The 22,721-nt window shown below is 36.1% G+C and overlaps 1 protein-coding gene across 2 annotated transcripts in view; it reads right to left on the reverse strand.

Annotated features, from left to right (window-relative positions):
- Positions 1-22,721, reverse strand: part of puf (ubiquitinyl hydrolase 1 puf) — a 186,156-nt gene that overhangs the window by 36,957 nt on the left and 126,478 nt on the right. For both annotated transcript variants that reach the window (XM_083118991.1, XM_083118990.1), the window contains 5 exons: positions 19,771-19,958; positions 10,862-10,985; positions 9,953-10,114; positions 2,817-2,999; positions 1,013-1,159 (listed from right to left, as the gene is read on the reverse strand). In XM_083118991.1, the coding sequence (XP_082975117.1) occupies positions 1,013-1,159; positions 2,817-2,999; positions 9,953-10,114; positions 10,862-10,985; positions 19,771-19,958 (804 nt within the window). The remainder of the gene's footprint in view (positions 1-1,012; positions 1,160-2,816; positions 3,000-9,952; positions 10,115-10,861; positions 10,986-19,770; positions 19,959-22,721) is intronic.

Here is a 22,721-nt window from a genome sequence, read left to right on the forward strand (position 1 = left end):
TTGTTGTATCTGGATCTGTCATGATTATTGCTTGTTGCCATTCATTTGTTTTTCTTTAATTTCAGTTCAGTTGCAGTAGTGAGAACTGCAGAGACGATGGCGGGCAGAATTTGATCTATGTACTTCTTGGGGGATCTTGTGAAAGTCTGTACCACTGCTTCCATCCCTCTTTAGTCCGATACTGATTTCTTCCTGCCACACGAGTCCCAGATCACACGCAGTTCCTTCCCTCTCAAACTTGTCGCCTAATTTTTTAATTGTTACACGTGACGGTGGAGTATCAAATTCTGCCTGCTATCGTCTCTGCACTTCTTTCATGTTCTCACATTTCCAAAAACACTTTAAAATCCACTTCCGTTGCTCAACGGAAAGGTTCCCAGCCATCTTGTCAATTACTTTTCACTACTGGCAACTGAACTGAAATTAAAGAAAAACAAATGAATCATGACAGATCCAGATACAAAAAGTTCCATCAGGTTATCTGTAATACTTTCTCTGTTATTAACATTCAAATAGTGTAAACCCCTTTGTGGGACACACTGTATAGACATAGTTCCAAATTCCAACAACCAGACACTTCAAGTCAAAATATTCATAATTGCACTTAAGATAATCACAAAATCCATTTCTGCCAGCAGTACTATTGCCTTTTTGCATAATTTCCACAATATTTAGTTTACAAAATTATCCACTGGTATTGGAGATTAAATCTGAACTGTTAATTTTGAATACTAATACTACTGGTATCAACTGATATCGATACATTGGCATCAGTATTGGCTCATCCCTTATCATATAAATATATATCGGATTGATAAGGACGTGGAAGATAAATTATTCTACACAACTTACTCATTGTTCCACGTAAAATTTGAAGGAGCAAAGAAAGTGCCTTAAAAGCAGAAAAACTGATCACCCGTTCAAATTTTATTTTGAACATTGAGCAAGTTGTGTGGAAGAGATGAGATGAATTTTATAATGTGCTCAACCAATTAAAAATATTTGTACTTACATCTGTGTGTTTCGTGACGGCTTGAAAAATCATGCTGATAATATGCACTGCTAATCTTTCATTCCAACGGCACAATGCAAATATTAAGTTGCGTGTTTGATGAAGATTGATGTTGTCTTTAATTTGCTGATATAGAAATGGGAATCCCTGTAAAAGGTAACAGAAGGATGATGAACAATCATTTTGATGCTATTAAACATTTCAGAAAAATATTTTTTAAGCAGTGTAATTCACAAATAAAAAAAAATATACTTTTTCCTTGAAGTGACTACATATTTTTACTACTCGATGATTCAGTAAATATATTACGTAACAATATATATATTTCATTTCTTCCATAACACTTGAAAAAGACATATGTGAAGGTGTCAAAACATTGTGTATTAAAAAAGGTTTAGTCCCTTCAAGGAAAAGGTCAGAATTTATTGGTATCAATTTGCATTAAGATTAGTTTTTATGACATGTTCTTTATTATTATTCTTTGCTGGCCCAGTGGCCCAGCACACTAAATGGTTGACTTCCAAATTTGCCACCAAACTTCCTGGGTTTGAATCCCAGCCTGAACATGGATGTTCCTTGCGAGTCTCCCTTGATCAATTTCATCCAATCATCATTCATCCTCACTAGCCAAAAGTAGCACAATAGCAACACTAAATAACAAAAATACAAACTGTATTATTCTTTCAATGGCATCACAGTATTTCTACATCCTAGACATTACACTGCATATGCTTGTGTTGTAAAGGATGATCTTATGATGAAAGTAAGAAGTTTGTCAAACATTGTAAACATAATGTTTCAATTTTTGTATATCAAAGTTTGTCTGAACAGTCTGATAAAAAACAAACTCTGCATATGGTAATCATTACCAGTAACACTTTAAAAAAATTACTGTAAAGAAACTATTAGCATTACTAAGTGACACAGTACATTAGTTAAACAAGTAATTTTTTTTTTTTCTTAACACAGAGTGTTACAGATGTTCAATGGAAATTGAGGAGCAAATATGGGACAGAAGCTCCAAGCCGGAAGGCAATCTAATGTTGCTTCATCACTGAAAGTTAACACATTCACAAAGTTGCCTCTCCTCCGCTGCAATCCACAGCAAACCTGGTTCTGCCTTTCTTTGTCTTGGGGACATAACTTTTGCACTAACTGCAGTCGGTACGGTTTCACACACATTTTTTAACGCAAAACACTCCACGCAGTCATTTGTTGCATACCCAGCTTACATGAACCTCGGCATGTAGATTTCGTCGGGTTCCTTGTGGATGCTTCTCCAATGTCACCTTCACTCACGCCTGGCCAACCACTTCTTCCCTTTGCACACAAGCACCTGGTTGCAACAAATTTTCGATGCCGATAGTAGATTGCCTTCCTCCAGCTGCTTCTTTTCCGTATTTGCTCCTAAATTTCCGTTGGACATTAGTAACATTCTTTGTTTTATCAAAATGTAGCACACAAGAAGCCTTCTCATATCCAGAAAGCAACATCTTGAATTTTCCATCTAGCAGCGAGAAATGAAACTACAGGGAACACCTGCAGTACAACCTATGACTTGACTTGTTTAACTAATGTACTGTGTCACTTAGTAATGCTAATCGTTTTTGTACAATAAATTTTTGAAAGTGTTACCAGACTTTATGTACACACTGTACTTCGAGAAAACATTACCCCCTTACAATTGTGGTTCTATTTCAAATACGATCTGAAAGTGTTCTTGCTTGTCTTATACCTCCGAGAAAGGGCAAAGCATCAATATAGATATCTCTACTACTGGCAACTCCCAACAATATAGGTATACCTTTCCTCCAGCAACAGCATTGAAATCTGATGGAGACAAATGAAGTCTATGATCATCGCCACGTGATTTTTCTACCAAACTTGCTATCAACGTGATCATTTTCTCCAGGGATGCAGGTTTGTACTTGTCAGTTGGCAGTGAAATTACATCCTCCTCATCCTCTTCTTCACTAACTACTTCCACCTGCAAATAAACATTAACTACTAAGAAACAAAGTTAACAAATAATGTTCACATGGAGATATAAGAAAATATTTGGCATCAGTAGAGCACAGAAAGCATTAGTAAGTTTTATAATTTGTTCCACAGATACTGACACAAGAAAATTACAGACAACAAACAATACAGAATAACAAATCCAAAAATGTACCTTCCTTTATTTATTTCCTAGTGACCTTTGATAATTTGGTTTCAACATCCATTTTTCTCTACTGCAATGTGTAGTTTTTCCTTTTTAACACACATATTCTCGACTACACTTACAAGCATCTTCATGAAATTCCTGACATTCTTCTATCAAAATTACATCATTACACACAATTGAATTTTTGTACACTCTTGTTTAACCATTATTGTCAACACATTTAGAACATTATTAACAATTACTTCTGCAGACACAGTTGATAAACTTCACAATACACCAGAAAGAATCAAATATATTTGTTTAACAATAAAATTCCATAGCATATTAACACTTATCGCACAGCACATTAACAATTTTTCAATTCATGTACTTCCTTGACAGATGAGTTGTTTTCATTGAAGTGTGAAAGGATTTATTTTAAAAGAAAACATGTATGATACTGTTGTTACATAGATTATTAATTATACAATCACACCCTATATTTTCCCTATTTCATTTCCAAGGCTAATCCAATACTAATACAGATACTTCTGAACATTGTGGCAATTTAAATATTTCAAAATTCATACCAAATAGCATATGGCACAAATCAGAACTTGTTTAAATTTATCAAAATTGTGACAATGTTTGTAAAACAAAGTTTGATCCCTTCTTGAGTCACAATTAGTGTAACATTTAAATACATTATAATTGTTTAGAATAGATATTTATAATAGAATGCAAGTATCCATTGCAAACACATGGTGAGTCCAAGGTTGGAAACACCTCGCTGCATTCTGTGATAGGTATGCCATGCCACCCAAATAACTATTGCTGCCTATGAGTCAGCTGCATCTTAGATTCAAAAGCAATATTTTAAATGGAATGAGGTTTGTGTGACACATGTTGTAATGCTGGTTTGTTCTTTTTGACATAACTACAATTGTGAAAAAGATATGGAAATCTGAAACAAGATATTCAATGTGTGAATGTACATGTGTTCCCTTTTACTTGATCACCATACTCCCTGAGAAGCACCTATGATTTCATAGGCAGACATTATAGGTGATGGATGTAGATTTTCACTGAGTATGCCATGTCTTTTAACTTCGGATGTCCCATATCTTTCAAACAACCAATGCCTCCAACATTAAGGCATGTAAAATGACCGAATACAAGTTGCTGGCCAAGACCAGTGTTCGTCAAAATGTTTCACCTCTAGCTGGTAACCAGCAGAGTCATTCCTTGTTTACGGAATACAGGGGATATTTCCACACTTTAGACTCACTCAGTACACCAGATAAATACCATTAGTTTAGCTTTAACATATTCATGGATACACATGGATAATCTGTAAATGAAATAGATGTAGTTTATCACAAAATCAAATTTGCCACATCATTTTATTACAGAATTAATGAAAAATGCCATTATGTGTATCCTTGCATGATAATCAAAGTTCAGGGGAAAACAATCAGCCACTAACTGAGATTAAATCTAAATCAATACTTTAATATTGATACTTGTATGGATGTATCAGTATCGGATCTTCCCTATTCATTTCTTCTAGAACTTGTGAGTACAACTAACATGTATTTGTTTACTGTCAGTTTATCATTTTGCAACTTTAGCACATACTGTACTTTCACATTTATCCTAACTGTTCACAACTGTTTTTAATCCAAATTCACTTTAGTCTCGCAATCAGCACAAAAAAGAAGGCCAGTTCTGTTAGCATACTTGCCTTTGGTACGTCTCAGGTTCAATCCTGTGGAAACCCAGATCTTCAATTCATAAATCATCATACACTTCATGTCTCATGTTGCTAACATATTCAAAAATACTCAAAACCGGAGTTTATTTCCTCAAATTTTCAACGTCGGTTGTCTCAAGCAGGAAATACAAAATGTTAAAATTTACTTTGCATGAAAAAAATAAAGTGGGAATGAGATAAAACCACTTAGAACTGATGCTGATCCTTATGACAATTCCCACCAATACATGAACTCTAAGAATTTGAAGTTGTTCACAATATTTATGAATGTTAATATTTTAAGTATTCTGTTGCAGCTATACCATATGATATCAGAGTCGCGATAAAAAAATATTCACAAATGACAAAATCGGAATATTAAATTGTTATTCTTTAATTATGAATGGAAGACATTTCTGCCACACAACGTTGACATATAATTAATTAAGAATTGTGCATAATGCATAATTTCCAGAATATTGAGGATATTTTTGTGGTCTTTGCAACTTATCCAGCCTCCAGAAAAGTACATTAAATTTAAGTTGATACTTTTCGACATTGATACATCAGTATGAGCTCATGTCTAATTAAAAGTTAACATGGTTTAGGAGTAATGAAGAATTAACAAGTTATCACAAAGGCCTTTTACCTACCTTTTCGATGTAACATTTATAATACTTCTCTTCTTGTGAATGTGATGAAGACAACGGGTGTTGTACAGAATTTCAAAAAATAAATTTAGGTAATTTCAGAGAAATTTATGGTTACAGTATTATTGAAATGCATGCTGTTATTTCTACAATATCTATACTTTACTGAGCGACACCTTCCCCCAGAAAACAGTAAAAATCACATGGTAATGTACCTAACACACAAGATTTTCATTCAGTATGTACAAATATCATCATACATTTCAATAATTGCATTACTAAAAATCTCTTGACTGTACAATCTGATCATCTTTTTAGATTAAAAAAAAAGTTCAATGTTGATTTGACTAAAAAAAAATATGCTCAGCCTTAGAACACTATTGTTATAACTACACCTCGGATTTTTAGGTTCTAAAAATAGTGCTTTTAGGTTCCTAAAATAGGTTTTAAAAATCCTAAAATAGGTTCTAAAAAATCTTAAATTAGGCTCAAAAAAGCCTGATTAGGTAAAACCGTTAAAAAACAAAATTTCAATTTTTGGACACATTAGAATCGCACAGACCCTTTACATTGTTAATATATATTTGCATGTGTGTGTGTGGTGAGAGGCGGTAGTATGTAAGGTTGAAATAGAGAAAATATGTGCCTGTACCCTTAATTTTTTGAAAATTTTGCCATGAAAACCAGGAATTATAGTTGAATTTTATCATGGTCCTAGAGTGACCACCCTGAATACATTACAATTTTTTTCATGTTATCCATAGTCAAATTCCACGTTTTGTCTGTAAGGATCATCTTACGTATTTAACATGATCTTTCAACAAAAAAAGTCAGTGGTGAAAATTTGAATGTTGAAACGTTACTTTGCAAGGCATGAATGCCACAAAGCACATAACTGAAGCGAAGGTGAGCAAGACAACACGTATAAGAAATTTGCACTTAGGAGTGTGCAGACAACAGTGGTGGCAGACATTTTGCTTTGTTTAGAGCTTTGAAAAACATCATGGACTTGGATGAAGAGAAATCGACAGAAAATTTGTTTCAAACACTTTAATTACTGACTTTTTTCGGTACCAAAGCAAGAACATACCTACCTCCGTATGATACAAAAATCTTTACAAACCTTATATAATACATAAAAACCTAAAAAAAAGGTTTGATTTAGGTGTAACCTAAAATAGGTTCTAACAAGCAAAATAGGTTATTTTAGACAATATAAAATTTTGTTAGTTGTTGTTTTTTAATAAAACCCTGACATAACTTGCTATTTCTTATTTACTTGCAAAGGGAAAAAATAGGTTAAAAACCTAAAATCCAAGGTCTAGTTATAACCAACCACATTATAATATTCAAGACAAACTACCATCTAATATCAGATATAAGAAAATACAATTTCATAGAAATGTTAAGAAGCAGAAAATTTACATATTCCCATGCATCTACAGATAATTTTTGAACCTATTCAGAAAGCAGTAATACAAGGGTCGTTCAAGGTTGACCGGGACTTTTATTTCTGCAGAGGAAATAGGTAGCAGAAGAAACACCAAACTATGTCAGTTTTTCAAAGTATTCTCCGTGCGCGCCGAGGCACCGTTGCCATCGTTCTGGCAGCTCCCGAATTCCTTTGGCGTAGAAAGAACTTGGTTGTTGTCGTAGCCACTGGAGGACATCGCTCCGCAGTGCTTCGTCTGTCGTGAATTTCTTCCCTCCCAGATGGTCTTTAAGGGTGCAAACAAATGATAATCACTGGGGGCTAAATCCGGACTGTAGGGGGGATGGGGCAGAACTTCCCAGCGCATGTCGGCCAGAGTTGTTGTTGTCACATTGGCCGTGTGAGGGCGGGCATTGGCATGGAGAAGAATGACATTTCCAGACAACATCCCAGGTCTTTTCTTGAGAATGGACTTTCGTACAGCACCACTCAACAATGTGGAGTAATACTGGGTATTAATCGTGCTCCCTTTGTCCAGAAAATCCACATGGATAACGCCCTTCATGTCCCAGAAGACACTTGCCATGATCTTTCCAGCGGACGGCTGCGTTTTGCTTTTCTTGGGGGGCGGGGAACCTTTATGCCGCCACTCCATGCTGCATCTTTTGGTATCTGGGGTTGAATTGTGCAACCATGTTTCATCACACGTGATGATGGATTGCAACAATTTATCACCTTCTGCTCGAAACCGATTCAGAAGCTGTTCACAGACCGTCCTGCGTGTCCACTTCTGATCGAATGACAGCTGGCGGGGAACCCACCTTGCACAGATTTTGCAGAAGCGGAAGTGGTCGTGAATGATTGTCTCAACACTCCCGACACTGATATTCACCTCGGCAGCAATATCCCGCACTGTTATTCGCCGGTTCTCAAGAATCATTTGCTTAACACGTGCGATATTCACTGGTGTGACTGCAGTCGGGCGAATGTGTCCATGCGCTTCATTTGTCACCAGCTCCCGTCCTTCGCGAAACTGCTCACACTATTCGTACACTCTTGTCCGCGACATCGTTTGTTCACCTTACTGTGCTTGCAATCGTCTGAAAATCTCAGCTGGTTTCACTTTCTCCTTCACGAGAAATTTGATTACACACCGCTGCTCCACAGCCACAGACACACTGCTTGGCGCCATGTTCGCTGCAACTGCTGCGCATGCGCGAAATACGTCATGTCGGGCGCTAGTTACTCGCGAAGGAATGCATTACGTCACCCTCACGTTTCATCATGATCCGGCTATTCATCAATTTTTTACGTACGAAAATCCTGGTCAACCTTGAACGACCCTTGTAAATCTACAATAAACATATGAGCTTGGATAGTAAATATTCTCCCAAATTTATACACTGAAATGACGCAAGTGAGATTTGAAAGCATTACAAGAACAAAGGGTTTCAAACCTCACTTATTAGATTTTTACTCACAGAACACTCTACTGAATTAAAACATGAACAATATGTTATCTTCAATCAAAATTTGTAAGATACGAAAATGAATATCCAGTTTAAGTATCACTTTTTTATTGATTTTAATCATGGTTCCAGCATGTCAATTTTGGCTAACATATATATCTTAAAATAAACCGTCACATTCCCAATTTGATTAATTGTATAATTACAAACAGTATGCACAACACACTAAAATTAAAACTCTCTATAACTCATAGCAAATTCCTTGTTCCCACTCGATTGCACCTGTATCAGTAATGCCCGATTAGTAAAATTGTAAAAAAAATTCAGCAAGCTGCCTCAGCATGAGGGTTCCTTCATCGATTACATTTAATTATCATGCATCATCATACCCGCAATTAGCATAAAGAGGTCAAAAAGTGATACTAAATTAGAAAAATAGCTTCATCGATTTCTATAAATACTCTTGTTATTGAGAGCACAATTCTTCCAAGAACCTTTGTGAATATCCATGTTACCACAGTGTTTATTTTATGAACTTTGACTTGTACGTAAAAAGTCCAATGCTCCTTCTGTAGTATAACTTTTCTATATTCTCAATGTTTACAAACATGCATCTTTTTCAAGGGATGTATTGGTCATACACTTAAACAATATATATGGCTTAAGAAACAATTATCACTGAGATAACAATGTAGTTTTTTGTAACAAATTAACAAACAAAATTTGTATGTGATTCTAGAAAATAAAACAAATAAGAGAACAAAAAAGTGAATATAAATGACAGCAATATAACCAATGAATGCATTAAAATAAACAAGAAACATTAAATGTACTTCACACCTACATCCCATCTAGGGTGTATAAAAGAAGGAATTAATAAGAAAAATAAATAAATTTAAGATAAAATGTAAGAATGTTCTTTAATAAATTTTACTTGTTGATTACAAAAAAAAAAAAAACATTTTTCTCTCCACAATAATTGATTTGTTAAGCCTGCAGATTGTTTAAATGTATAACAAATGAAGCTCTTGAAAAATATTTACACTAGTAGCTTGAAACATCAAGAAAATGAAAAAGGTATACCACAGATGGTTCATAAAATAATTCTTCCATTTTCTTAATATTATGAGTATGAAGTTACAAGTCATGTATCCTGTTTTCATACAATAAATATCTGTATACATACTTTCTTGTGCTAATGAAAACCCAGTCACAAATACACATAATTATAATTAAACATTACAATTTCTTTTGCCCTATTTATATTGGAATACTAGCCACTAATGATTCTGGCAAATTTTTATTGATTCTGTTTCATTATTTACTAAAATAAATGTATCAATACATCCATAAAAAATACATTTAGAATTTAATTAAACAATGGGATTGTTAAGCTTTTTACAAAATAGAAGACTCATGCTTTGTCCCCTTGACAATTAACAAACAATGAACATAAATTCCACTTCATTTTAATTGATAAAGTTACTTACATAATCCTGAGACTTTTGTCCTAGATAAAAGTTCACCATAGCTGAAATTGACTGAACAGATATGAGAAACTGACTTTCTTCCTCCCCCATTTTGCTGAACTCATACAGGAAAGTGAAGTATTCTGTCAAGTGCTTTAGGTGTGACTTCGCACCATGCTCCATCTGCAAAAGTGACATGAAACACAAATAATCCAGTACTACAATCTAATTGCTATAAATTTATAACAAAGGAAATTCTGGCTAAAGTTTTACAAAGCATGCATTGAACACTAATATTGTATTTCCATTCAAAGTATTTTTCATTCCTTTTACAGTGGAACTCCAACTTTATGTTCCCGTTTACAATTAAATTTTCCTGCATTATACATTAAATCTTCATGGTCTCAATAAATCAAAATATACATGTATATTTTCCCACTTTTTAAGTTTCTTCACCTCGGGCCCATGATAATCATAAAATCAAGGTTCCACTGCAACCTTTATATTGTGAAAATTTGACAGGGTACCATTTTTCACTTGTGCATGTTTTATAAAATGTCAGTATGAAAATCTTCCAATTAGATACATTTTATGGAAGGGGCAGATTAATCAGTATAGGTTATATATCATCAGTAAAATTACCAGTAATTATACAGATCTGATATTTCTATAAATGACTCTTAATTTACTGCAAAATCATACTATTTCATTATTATTTTTAATAAATACAAAGGTATAAGTATAAACATGCAATAAGACAAAATTCATTGCAATCACTTGGTTGCATACATTATACAATAAATGGTTAAGTTTTTCACTAAACATTCACCACCCCTATCAAAATTTCATACTCGTATATCCCCACAGATTAGTATTTCACATTCACTTCTTTCATTTTAAAATTTATAAAAATAGGTCCATATTTCTTACCAACGTCAAAAGCATTTTGATGAATCTTGTTACACATGAATGTGATCCTATATTGGGAACTTCAACTTCTTCTGAATCTTCATTTTCATTGTCCACTTTCAGGTATAAAGGGGCTTGGTTAGGCCTGGAAAATAAAAGCACATTAATCTACAATAGTACGCACAATTACTAAGAAGAACTGTAGATCTTCTGCTTCTTAATTTCAGTTGCCATTACCACCAATCCATTTTTCTTCACTGCTTACTACAATTCCAGTTCATACTGTTCCATCAAGACCTGCTAGATGGGCTCTGTAGCTGGTTTCTCTGCAGGGCTGTTTGCAATTGTTCGGTTGAAGTTGGTGCTGTAATTGAATCAGGGTGCTTGTCCATGATCGATGTTTAATACACATGGAAAGTATATTTGATTTTGGTGCCAATCATGAGGAGTCACATACCTGGTGGGCCCAATTTTGGTTTTGTGCTTGTTGTATCTGATGTGTTTAATCAGATAGGAACACACACAACCAACAACAGCATATGCAAGCAAGCATGAGCACACATCCTGATTGATATTAAAATTGAAAGGTTAGTTCATGCCATATGCAAGCATTGTAATATAATGTCACCCTGAGCTTGATGGCATAGTGGTAATGTCGTCACATTGTAATCAATGGGTGCCAGTGGAAGCACACTGTGGTTCGGATCCCACTTGAAACTTTAGATCCAGTCCTGATTAGCCTATCCGTTCACAAAGTGGACTTGAAAGAAAATTCAAAAACTAATTACTGTGCATATCGTAAGGTAGTTATCTCGTATTTCGCCAAGTTCACTTGGCTCCTTCAGGTATATTTTGAAACAGAAGCACTTACATGCTGGGGAGACTGCAGCATTAAAAGTATAGAAGTAGATGATCATAGATAGGTTAAAATTAGGTTACATGTAGTACTACAACCCCTTCCTTAATAAAGAACTGTAACCGGATTGATTCAATGGGCTGGTAAACCACATATGAGACTTAAATAATCTTATTATAACTTTAAGCAAATTTTATAAGACTAATGTGAATCTTATATTTAGTGAAAGGTGCCAGGGGGTGGAATGGATGCAAGCAAGTTTACCCGCTTAATCCGTTCAGCAAATTTCCTGCAAAAAACCATGTTGAACATCAGGATGTTTATCTCGATCTTATGTTTATGATAACTCTCGTATCAGCTCTATAAGTTTTCCAAGAGCTGCCGATCACAAAAAATGCCAGAAGCCTGTTCTGCATGCCAGGTGGCCTCTCCCTCTCCTCTTCTCTTGCTTTTGCAGCAGTCTCATTTATTCACCATGCAACCTTGAACTCCTGCCTTACGATCAGGAACCTGACAGTTGCTATGAAAGCTGATTTCTCTAGTGTTTTACCTAGGGATGAACAATATCGGAAAATTTGATATCACGATATATCATCTCCATGATATATATCGCCAAATATCATGACGATATATTGCTAAAATATCATGACGATATATTGCCAACACAATATATATCACCAAATATTGTGACGATATATTACCGACATGATATATATCTAAAAAATGACGTGACTATATATCGTCAACATGATACATATCGCATTGTGACGATATATCATCTAGTTGATATCGCCTCGACAATATCTTTTCAGTATCACAATATATCATCTGGACGATATATCGCCCAACACTAGTTTTAACACATTCTAAAAGTGTGACTGATGTGTCTTTGTTCTCCCTCCTCCACAAAAACGTATGTAGACAATTGAAATTTGAGAACATGGCTCAATCACTATTCACACTTCTTTACCAATGCTTTTACGTAATCCTTCCTAGTATACAGAGAGAGAGGAGGGAGGGGAAAACTTGATTGGAAAACTTCCCTTTCTTCATGAAAAAGTCATCAACCTCCCCTCACAAGAGCTCATTAATCTGCAACTGTTGTGCATGGCTATGCAATAATTTCATGAAGCAGCCTTTTCTTTTAATGCAGTTATCTGCATAGGAAATATTTCTCGTGTATTCGTTACAATAATCCTTCCGCCATTCTTTCTGCAACTTGGTTTGGAAAAAGCACACTGCTGATTAAAAAAAATTAATGCTGTGGTCCAGCTTCTAGTCTTCAACAAGTGCTTTATCTTCAAAACGTGCAGGACCTTCTATTCCGCCACCTGTTAGTGGGTGCCAGTCTGTCTGGAGGGAGGCTGCTACCGGTCCCAGTGTTGTGTCTGGCTGTTCAAAAGCAGGGCTTGCTGATATCGCTTCTGACAGCAATGACTCATCAACTCCAACATAAAGGATGCAACTTTTTGTTCTTGTCCTGCCTTCTGATAAACAAAACAGCAATTCTTATCTTGCGGATAACACAAGAATAATCCTTTTGAATACCAGAGCCAGTGGTGTGCCCAGGATTTTTAAGGGGGTGGGGGAGACTTACATATCCATTTTTATCCCTCCCCGATGGCGTAGTGGTAACGTCGTTGCCTTGTAATCAAGGGGTTCAGAGTTAGATTCCTAGTGGAGGCACATAGTGGTTTGAATTCCACTTTAAACTGTAGGTCCAGTCCCAATTAGACTTCTGTGCATAAAGTGGACTTAAAACCTTTACTGGACGGAGCCTGCGCACCTGCATTCCCGTTGAAGCCGGGGTCTTTTCAAGTGTGCGCTTTTCAAATCGGCACGAAGTACAAAAAAAAATAATAATAGCTTGAGAACTAATTGTCGTAGATATATGAAATTGGTTGTTTTCTTTCTTAAAGACAGGAGTTTTAGTGGAGGTAAAATATATACATGGTTCCTCCCAATAATTAGTGTTAAAGGAAAAAAGAAGAAGAAAATTGTTTTTTTTTTTTAAAAAAAAAATGGCATATGGCATGTCCCTGTGACCCCCCCCCCCAATAGAGTGAAGTGAATGAAAAAGAAATTGTATGTAGTAATGGTACATTCCTACGAGCATGCAAAGTTTCGTTGAAATCAGACTCATACTTCTTCAGTAAAAAAATAACAACATTATATAAAGCGGCAGTGTTGCCAGCTTCAAGACATTCGGAATTTCACTTTTAGCGTCGGCTCTATGGACACTGGGTGGACCAAATTTGGAGAGAAGCATGACAAAAGACCACTCTATGAGGATATGTAATGCTTGTGCCACAACTTTATTAAAAAAATGGAAATTACAGTGCTCCAAAATTTTGTGTAGGTATGGAAAATTTCGAACTTTGGGTCTCTGCCCCTGCTTTTCCCCTGGACCCTTAATTGTCGGATGTTACTTAAAATGTTGCTTTTTGCTCATTCTTACATTTACAATTTAAATTTTTAAAAAAGATGCAGTGATTAAGCAGTTATAGCTTTTTATATTCAATTTATTCCATAGTAACAAAAGAGAAACAAAGGGCTTTTTCAAATGGTAATTGGCCGGATCCTGTGGTCGAGTGGTTAGCACATCGTGCTGCGATGCCAAGGGTCCTGGGTTCAAATCCCGCTCGGGCATGGTTGTTTGTGAATGTCCAGTCATCACTTTCATAATTTCATCAGTTATCCCCATCTTCGCAAATTAGCCAAGAGGCACAAAACGTGAAGTAAAATAAACTAAATCACATCAAATCAAATGGTGATTGATGAAAGAAAATGCTGCTTTTCTTCAAAATCATTCATATGCTAAAAATAAGTCACTGTGTTCAATAATTCATTTATCTGCAATTTCATTTGCATAAAGAAAGTACTGCAACTTCTCTTATCTTCAACAATTGTATTTTCATTAAATATTATGGTAATAAGACAAGCGAAACTTTCCCCACCTGCAAGCTGCTGTTCACTCCCCCTCCTTTTCTTCAGATTGTTTGTGATGTTTGCGACAGGCTGGGAAGTTTGGTGCCAGTGACTTGTCTGACAACTTGAAAGACATCAGTTTGCAATCTGCTTCAGGGAGATAAAGCTAGTCCAAGGCAATGTAAGGAACAAAAGCAGGCCCAAGCAATGTAAAGAACAAAAGCAGAATCATTTAGAATAGGGAGCATTTCCCATCCCCTGCCCTCCGATGCAAGCAACAAAAATAGAATTCCAAGTTGAGAGTCTGGTCCTATGGTTGCAGCTGATAAGAAAACCTGTTTAGGAACGGGTTGCACATGTTATCATCATGGAAATCTTGAACTCCAAGAGCAGCATTCTTTCGAGCAAGCACATTTAAAAACCTATAACTGAAATAACAGTATGCAGCCTTATGGAAATTGGCAGGGACCTCCAGAAAAAAATGTACTAACGAGAAAACTTTACTATCGCAAAACATATAACTACAAGTGGATCTTATGTACTAAAGCTTCATGGTGGATGAAATCTGATTTGTTATTATGATAAACAAGTAAACCTATAACCAACCAAATTACTATTATGAATAATAGTGTGTAGTAGGAAACAATGAGCTGTAGATAATGCATATTAACACAACTGTTCATATCTCATCAGTGAATCAAATAACACACACAAAATTTGCAATCATCAGCTCCCCAGTGTAATTACCTCAATGTTGCACAAAGTGACCATATGACAAGATTTTAAACAAACTTGACGTTGCAAAACTCATGCATTCAATTATTTAACATAGCTAACAGATATTACTTCTATTGTATATACATATTTATAAATATTGATCTTTATCATCTAAGTCTTTGATGTTCCTTAATTGGTAGGAATGGGCCAGATTAATTGGTACTCTATCTGTTGAGTTGGTGTTTTAAGTCCACTCTATGCACAGTAAGGCTAATCGAGACTGGGCCTACAGTTTAAAGTGGAATCCAAACAACAATGTGCCTCCACAGGGTATCGAACCCAGGACCCTTGATTACAAGGCAACGACACTAGCAGTATTCCATCGGAGAGGCGTTGTACTCTATCTGTATCAGCCAATATAGGCATATCAGTATGTAGGTAAAATCTAGGGATGGGACGATATGTAATTTTGGCCAATACCGATAAAGTACCGATATAAAATTTACCGATACCGATAACCGATATTCTACCGATCCGATATAAAATTAGAAATGGTCCTAGAAGTACCTGAAAGGTTCATTGACCTCCTTAAAAAACGTGTGTTTCAAAGTGACTGATGTGCAAGAGAAATTGCATATTTAGAAATTTACTTTTTTAAAAAGTAGGGCACGGAGATTATCCATAAAAATTACACCAAAATGGCAGAATTTTGCACTAAACTATCAGATATTTATTGATATATCGGATCGGTAAAATAATCGGTAATTTTACCGATAAACCGATACACCGATATGCCTATATCGGCTGATACCGATAGAGTACCGATTAATCGGTCCCATCCCTAGTAAAATCACAGAAAACAATCTCATGAATTAGGGATGTGACGAAGCTGAAAATTTACCGATGTACTCACCGATAATTTTTGGAACCGATACTGTTGCCGATATTTAACCGATTCCGATACATAAGATTATTAAACAGAAATGGGATGTTATTTTCAGCATGACAAAAATAAATTTGCTATGTACATTTGTATTGCATATCATATGTATATACATATATATTCTCAAGAGATACGAATGCACATTTGCATCTACAAAATGTTATGTGAACCTTTAAGAAGAACATGGATTCTCAAAAGATTAAACATTAGTACACAAGCAGTTCTTTGAAATGCAAAATAAATTCCTGTTCTGCCAGATTCAACTTCAAAAACACGAGATTTGGAAGCACTTCAGGAAGTAACCTACTTCTTCTCTTATCGCAAATCTGTTCAGCAACATTGAACACTCAATCACTGATAGAAGCCAGCATAGTTTGCCTTTTACCTACCCACTGCCCGCTTGCACGCGATAACAGGTTTACCTGCTCGCCTGCCCACGGCAACGAGTCGACTTGCATCTTTACCCGGGTTCTTGGTCTTCAAGGCGCTCTGCGCTTACAAGGTACCTGGGCATTCAACAAGACCCGGGCACCTGCAAAACCTGCTGGAAGGAAACAGCCCTCCGGCAGCGTGTCGCTCCAGGTGTTTCATCACCACGTGGACGGCTGCAGCCAGTGTTGCCTACTCACGCAGCTACTAAATCCTACGAAGTCCTAGGAGGAGCTTCTTCTCCAAGGATAATTTATATGCTTAGCGATTTCAGTTCAGCGTAAGCAGTTTTTATCTTAATGCCAGGAAATGCACGCAATATTACAGTTTCATTTATCTAAATGAATGATCGAGCAAACAAAAATCTCCTCACTGAAAACTAATTGTTTTTCTTTGCATGGTGCCTTAACCAGGCACGCAGTGGCGCAACCAGAGGGGGCAGGGTGCAATGCTCACAACCTTGGACGGAAATTGTCTAGCGGAGGGGTCAGGGTGGGGGTCAAACATTAAAGTACAAGTCTCATCAAGTTCAATGCCGTAGCAAAGGGGTAGCGGGAGTCGGCCCTGAGCGCCGAACGATCTAAGTGAGAAAAGTTTTAAAACAGAGAATGCTATGGTGGCCCGTGATATTATTTGCTATTAATGTTGGTTTGTTACGAGTTGGATGAATTAATTATGTAATACGTCGCTCCATGTGAAAAGAAAATATTGTAGATGGAAATTTTACATGCCATATGTATGTACATTCGGAATGCATTTATCATGCACTTTCTTTCTTTCAAAAATAGTTTGTGTGCTTGTTTTCTATTATTAGCTAATGTGAAATTGATGTGTTGAAAAAATATTTCTAATCCTCTGTTTTAACACAAATGCGTGAGAACCGACTTCTACCCCCTTTTTGCGTGATTTATGAGGATAATAATGCCTTTCATGCTACTTTATTACTATTATTGTGATTGTTGTTGTTGTTACGTTTATCCAAGTACTTGCCCCCCCCCCCCCCCAAACGAGGGTAACGGCAATGCCCCTGGCTGGCTACAGCTCTGGTGTTCGCAGTAGAACAGTGTGTTGTTTGACTCGCGACCTCAGCGTCGAACGTGACATGTTTCAGTCCTGCCCTATATCACTATATATACGTATATTGGTTATTTACGACATATACTTATGGATCCTGTGCCACGGAAAACCTATTTCAATGTGTGTGTGTGGGGGGGGGGGGGGTAGCAACATTCGTAAATCTCATTTCATTGGTGATGTGGCTTACGAAGCTTTGAGTTCCCTTTTTTAAGTAGTGAAAATATATTGCAGTTGGCAACACTGCAGAACGGTGTGGGCCCGGTGCAGTTTCTACTCGAAGCAACTACGTCATGCAGAGGGAGGGGTCTGCAGTTGATGGAAAGAACGAAATGGGACCTACTAGGTATCGTAAGACTGCGGGTACCCGGCGGGTCTACAATGCCTGCCAGGAACGATCTGGGCAGGTTGGCATACAAGCTGCTCAAGCGAGGATGTTGCGCAGGTTGCATGGCATTTCAGGAGCAATGTCTCGCGAACGGGTCTGCTCCAGGTCTTGTGCAGGCCTCTGATCACTGAATACTGATGCAGCAGGTATGCCCAAGTATTTTCTCAGGACTTGCTTCAGGTTTGAATATTCATTTTTGAATTTCCAATACAACAGCAGATCCTGGTTCAGCAATGTACTGTTTTATTTCCGATTTATAGTTAGGTTCATCCTCTGAATGCGTTTGCAATAATTTTATTACAAAAACTCTACAATAATGACGAATCATAACCAAATTTTCAATAAATCTTACAAAACTAGAATATAAAACTTATTAGAAGGTAAAAACTCTAGTATAATCTGTACCGGTTTAAATATCGGATTTTTGCCGATGTACCGATGCCGATGTGTCAATTTCGGCCGATTTTCATACATCTGTGATCGGCTTCGGCACATCCCTATCATGAATCTATAAATATTTTAGAATTTAGTGCAATATTGTGCTACTTTGCAATAATTTTTATGTACAAAAACATATCATTGTCATTCTTTACTTCTATTTAAAGTAAAGGTCTAAATATGCAGCTTGTTTTGAATTGCAAAAGCTTGGTCCTTGTGGTAACATAGAGTTTTTATTTAAGGAGGTCAATGAACCACTTGGAATTCTATTTATCGGATTGGTAAAATATTAATTATCGGTATCGGTAAATTTTATATTGGTACTTTATCGGTATTGGCCAAAATTTCATTCCAGTGCATCCTTACTATTTGATGCTGAATTTGAAGACAAATATTTCAACTAAATTATACTCCTCAAGCGAAGTCCACACAGTAAAAATATTACTAAATGTTAGCACATGTCAACCAACACACACAACACAGTACATGTGCATCAGAATGACATTTTCATGTATTCATGTGGATTAAAACAGATTAATACTTGATATCTAATATCGCAGTTGCTGACCTTGTTCAGGAAAAGTAAAAGCCCATTCCTCTTTGTGTAGAACACACCTTGTGATTACACTTCGATTTCTCTACCAATGCCAGATTAACTTAGGCAAACATTTCAATACAATATATGCATGTTTACTCTGTTGTTATCTTGGATATCAATCAATTAAGCACACACATTACTTCATCCTTCTTAATGTCCTCCACCTTTTCTTTCACGATCCAGATCAGTTACCATATCTTCACATTGCTCCTTCAATTTGCAAGTATGAGAATTGAGATGTACAGTGGGATGCACAGGTATTTCTTTGCAAATTGTCCATGGCTACTTTCATTAATTTTTCTCATGGACTCAACTTCTATTTAAGGACTGTATTTTTATGTGTACTATAATAAATTACATAATCCTTAATATTCTAATTTCTTAACAGGAGAATTGCAACCAAAGCTTGAATATCAAGTATGTCTAACAAAAATCACATATTTTGCTTCTTTGGAATAAAAAAAGAAAGAACTGAAGAATTCCATTTACACACTAATATTTGATTTGAAAAAAAAGCATATTCTACAAACATCACTAACACAAAAACAGCAAACTTTACCTTAGTCTTTGTATTACATGAATACAGAGTCTCTGGAACATCTGCCTGACCATTTGGTTTGGGCATTTGATAAGTATCTGCACTGGCCACCAATCGTTATTTGCCATGTGATCCATAAACCACTCACACGCATTCTGAGATGCATTAAACTGCTTGGTCAACAACTCAACCCACTGTACCATCGTAGGCTAATATGAAAAAAAACGAAACAGCATGTTAGATTCTACCAACATAAAATCCACAATACAATACAGTAGTAAAGGTCCACAGTTAGATTCTATCAACATTAAAATCACAGTAGAATACAGTAGTACAAGTCTACAATTTTATGTGGATTTATGTTAATATTTTGTAATATATTTTTACATTTAAAAAAACCACCTCTCAGATGTCTAAAACTAACTCTATTCAATATCTCCCTTTATACCTAAAATTAAGTGATCACCCTGAAGTCTAAAACCTAGTGTAAATGGTCAATTAGCATAAGTGTATCCTTTAGATATCTAAAGAAAGCAATGGGACATATCAGATGTCTAAAGAGGTGATCACCCTCCATCCATATCTAAACTAAGGCATCACTTCTCCTGGTATCTAAGAGTAACAATAAACTAACAATTAACTCACAAATTACCACAGAAAATTCATTATGCACAAGAAGGTATGTGAGGGAAATACACAAATTAGAACAGAAGCTGATATTTGACCACAAAAAAATAACGATTCTACATCAAAATCGAAAAATATTTAAATTTGCTGTGATTTTTTTAAAGTGATTTTTAAGTACAGGAAAACTTCGTTAATACGAAGTTCAAGGGACCAAAAAATGTCAACTTCGAATTAATTCAGGTGTAAATTAAGTAAATTACCCCCACAACGGATGTTTTATACTTGGTGGTAGCTCAGAAAATAAGCTTTATATGTACTATATAATAATATTGTACTTTTTAAACAAAGTGTAAAAAATGTTACACAAAATGAGAACACAAAGCTTACGCAGACACAAAGATTCCAAGAAGACGGTTAACCCCATTTATCTTGCCTAGTTATACAACCGGTTATGCACAGGATGCATGTTGTGGCAAAAAGTCTTTTAAAAAATGGTATTTTCTTTTAATTGTGCAAAGTCGTTGCTCCACGAAATTCTTACAATTTTAGTTCATAAGAAACCCGTTTGCATGGAGACCTACGGAGAGCAAAACAATCTCGTTTATTGCAAGAAGTGAAACTCGGAAGAATCTTGACAATAGTCACACTGGCGCGAGCAAGAGATGGGACATAATCGGACAGGATAAATATTGGATTTTATGTGCGTTCACTAGAACATTTTCCGTTACAGGATTAACTGGTAAGAGAAGATTCTCTTGGGAGAGAACACAACCTTTCCTTGGCAAAAAAATAAATAAATAAATAAATAAATAAAAAAAATCAGGGCTGTAAATTTCATTCTGGTTCGGCTGTCTAAAACACATCGTAAAAAAGTCATGTTTTCTTTGCTTGAGTTAACTTCATATTCGACCCCCCCCCCCTCCCTTTGCAGGGATCAGTCCAAACTCTTCCTCAACTTGTATTGTAATCCACTCTGAAAAAGTGAACACACAACTTGCGATCTGTTTGCACCGAATGTGTATCCTACGACACATTAAACAGTGCTGCACTCGATAATCACTCTGGTTTGGATCCCACTTTAAACTGTAAATTTAGTCCAGCTTAGCTCATCAGCATAAAATGAACTTCAAACAAGCTTTGCGAAACTTGCGTATTTTCAGATTAATTGACAATTTATTGTAGGATTCAGGAGTATTCTGGAGGTCAAACACTCGCTCTGCCAAAACTTTTCCTCTCGTATTCCTACATTGAGCAGACGCTAGACTAAACACTGGCACCAGCTGCAGCGTAAACACAATGAGACCGGCTAGAAGTTAGAGCAGCAGGTGGCAGAAGGGAAATCATCCGCATTTTAAAGATAACACAATTGTCAAAGACTGAACTTTTATCAGCAGTGTGAAAAAGAAAAATGATCCTTGCATTACGTTTTACCATACAACAGACAATAATACGGGCAAGATTTCCTATCCAGACAGCTGCATTCAAACAAGAAAGAGGGATCTGAATTCTGCAATTATCGTGTTACCATGCACACCAGTGGCAGATAATGAACTGTTGTAGGAGAAGGGAGGGGGTCACTTTTCTTTTACTTAACCTGCGGTTTTTGTTCATTTTGAAGAAGGTATTCAGAACGGGTTGCTTTATTTTAGACGCCAACGGAAAGGAGCCCATGTGTGCACACAAGCAAGAAAATCGTGGCCGAAACAATTAGCAATGGACACCCCCCGGTTTGCTGATAGAAAAAAGGGAGAAGTCACTCAGCCAACAGAACACTGTTTTGGCAAATTTTATGACTGACACAGTTGGGAAACATATGAAGCGGGAAACGGGGGTTGCAATATACGTAAGATCGACATCAAATTTTGCTGGAAAGCTAGATGACAACGCATTAAGCGGGTTGACGATCTTTAGTTGGCCTATGTGGCTTTGATTACACTGGTCGACATGGGTTCTGATGTTTGGAAACTAATTGTGGTTTCTGAAACTACATTTGATGCTGATTTCAGAAGTGACCTTGTTTTTGTTGTATCACCCTCAGTTATTTAGAAATCTTCATTGTTGTATAAATCGGAATTCCTGCCCAGAAATTAGAAGTTAATAATATTCCCGATAGATGGCAGTGCACCTCTTATTACATTATATGATTAACAAAATTGCTGAAGATGCCTAGTAACAATGAATGATTCAATAAATTTGTTTCTAAGTTTTGTTATTCGATACCAACTAATGCAAATAGTACAGTTTTTAATTTATTTACCGTGTATAAGGTTACGTGATCCGAAAAACCTTAGTTAAGTGTATTGTAGATATTATATATGTAAATAGCAGTAGGGAATGCAAAATAT

The sequence above is a fragment of the Lepisma saccharinum genome, chromosome 3 (genome assembly GCF_977018435.1).
Source record: "Lepisma saccharinum chromosome 3, izLepSacc3.1, whole genome shotgun sequence".
Classification (NCBI taxonomy): Eukaryota; Metazoa; Arthropoda; class Insecta; order Zygentoma; family Lepismatidae; genus Lepisma; species Lepisma saccharinum.